Source organism: Mandrillus leucophaeus, unplaced genomic scaffold, assembly GCF_000951045.1.
Source record: "Mandrillus leucophaeus isolate KB7577 unplaced genomic scaffold, Mleu.le_1.0 Scaffold267, whole genome shotgun sequence".
NCBI lineage: Eukaryota > Metazoa > Chordata > Mammalia > Primates > Cercopithecidae > Mandrillus > Mandrillus leucophaeus.
The window spans coordinates 1,930,521-1,933,043 of record NW_012102776.1 but is presented as its reverse complement, the minus strand read 5'-3'; the positions used below and the strand labels follow the sequence as shown (position 1 = coordinate 1,933,043).

The 2,523-nt window shown below is 39.1% G+C and overlaps 1 protein-coding gene across 1 annotated transcript in view; it reads left to right on the top strand.

Moving 5' to 3' along the window:
• MMP27 (matrix metallopeptidase 27) overlaps positions 1-2,523 on the top strand; it is a 23,279-nt gene that overhangs the window by 16,866 nt on the left and 3,890 nt on the right. Inside the window, exon 7 of the mRNA XM_011984399.1 lies at positions 2,334-2,464. Coding sequence (XP_011839789.1) covers positions 2,334-2,464 — 131 coding nt within the window. The remainder of the gene's footprint in view (positions 1-2,333; positions 2,465-2,523) is intronic.

Here is a 2,523-nt window from a genome sequence, read left to right as displayed (position 1 = left end):
GTCCAGTGTTTATACAGTCTACATAATGCCCTAGGCTTTCACATTCACTCACCACTCACTCACTCACTGACTCACCCAGAGCAACTTCCAGTCCTGCAAGCTCCATTCATGGTTAGTGTCCTACATAGCTGTACTATTTTTTTATCTTTTATACCATATTTTTACTGTACCTTCTCCATATTCAGATATGTTTAGATAGACAAATACTTCCCATTGCGCTAAATAATTGCTTACCATTGTGCTAGGATTACCTATAATATTCAGTACAGTAATGTGCAATACAGGTTTGTAACCTGGGAGCAAGAGGCTATACCATGTAACCTTGGTGTGTAGTGTGCTGTGCCATCTAGGTTTGTGTAAGTGCACCTATAATGTTTGCACAATGATGCATTTCTCAGAATATATCCCCATCATTAAGCAACACATGACTTTATTAGTATTGAAATATTTCCCAGATAAATGGTGGTACATATGAGAATTATCTGCTGTATAGCAAGCCTTTATTTCATTCCCCTTAGTTACTTTCCAATCTTAGATGCAACCATTCTCTTTTTTATTAAGTCGTGTGCTCGTGTTTTCCCTGTTGTTATCAAGGATTCAACTTGTTTCTTGTGGCTGCTCATGAATTTGGTCATGCACTGGGGCTGTCTCACTCCAATGATCAAACAGCCTTGATGTTCCCAAATTATGTCTCCCTGGATCCCAGAAAATACCCACTTTCTCAGGATGATATCAATGGAATCCAATCCATCTATGGTGAGCAAAATTATAAATCTCAATATATGTGAACTAAATAGGAAGCTTTGCAGAAAGGAAGTTAAGAAAATCACTTCTTGAAATATTATCATGAAGCAAATATCCACTTACGTAAGACCCTTGTGTAGGCATATTTCTTCATACCCTCTTAATTCATTGTGGTATTTTTTTCCTCATCAAAGGAGGTCTGCCTAAGGTACCTGCTAAACCAAAGGAACCCACTATATCCCATGCCTGTGACCCTGACTTGACTTTTGATGCTATCACCACTTTCCGCAGAGAAGTAATGTTCTTTAAAGGCAGGTAAACTCATTTCCCTAAACACCTCTACTTCCTATGAAGATTTTTCTTTTCAAGGGATTTGAGGATAAAGAGGTAATCATAGAGCTAGTGAAAATGTGTGCCTTTTATCTTCATTTTATAACTGAACATACTGTTTGAATGCTTTACCATATGCGTGTGTCTTGTAGTTGTTTGATAAATTTTTAAAAGTCTTTAAGGAATTTTAAAAATTGCCATTGCATAAGAAGGGGTAATAGAGTCTACTTTCAGTGACTTCTTGGCCAGAAGAGTCCACCAATCCCAGTGGCCTACTGCAGCCAACTTACACTCCATTACAGGAGCCTATTGTTACATTTTCAGGAATTTTGCAAACTCGTTCACATCACATAGGGCAGCTTGAAACTGGCCATGGTTGGAGTATTTACGTCTGAAAATCAGCAAATGATTAAAGTCATGTCTTCTTCCCACCTGGAGAGCCAGTTGTTAAATACGGGTCAGCACCTTACTGAACATTTTTTAAAGTTGCATCAATAAAGTGTTAGCTGTAGTGGGAAATCCCTTCTCTCACTAAAATTTATTGAACAAGTTGCAGCATGATGTGTCAGTTATGTAGACCATGACCATATTTTTATAGCAAAATATCAAGACATACACCATTGACAAAGATACAGGGGCAAAAGGAAAGAATATTTGAAATTGGACTCCTTTCACCCATGAATATATCATGTTACGATCCATGCTATCACCACCATTCTCTGATCAGCAGAGGCCCAGAGGCTACCCATCATGAATGTCAGAGAGGAGTGGCGTGTATGTGGAGGAAAATGGAATATAAGGACTTTTAACGTCTCATTCATAGACTCGGAATTTTGCAGCCAGAAGGGAAATACTGAGGAAGTGTTTTGGCTCATCAATGATTACATTTCTTCATTCCAGCAAGCATCTGCTTCAAAAAGTTCTCCTTAGGAATGCTTGGTGTTGGCTTAGAATGTTGGGTGTTGCTGCTTTGGCAAAAACAAAACCATTGTGCATTCGGAACTCAGAATAAGAATTCCATGAAGAGTTTGCCACTCTACAGACCCAAGAGAGTGGGCACAAAGGCATGTCCTGAACTTGGGAGTCCCAAACTGAACTGAACTCACAACCACCTAAATTTGCTGAGGAAAATTATGCTAATTATCTCAGTTATTTGAGGAAGATACCAACCAATTAGATAAAAGGCAAGCTTAAGATTGCAAAGTTTTCATTGACATGGAAATAGGCCGCATGGGTAAAGTGTTTTTTGTTTAACACAGGCACCTATGGAGGATCTATTATGATATCACGGATGTTGAGTTTGAGTTAATTGCTTCATTCTGGCCATCTCTGCCAGCTGATCTGCAAGCTGCATATGAGAACCCCAGAGATAAGATTCTGGTTTTCAAAGGTAACCTTGCCCATCCTGATTCCTCTTCTCCCTCTGGCTGCCTGAACTAACCAATGGGT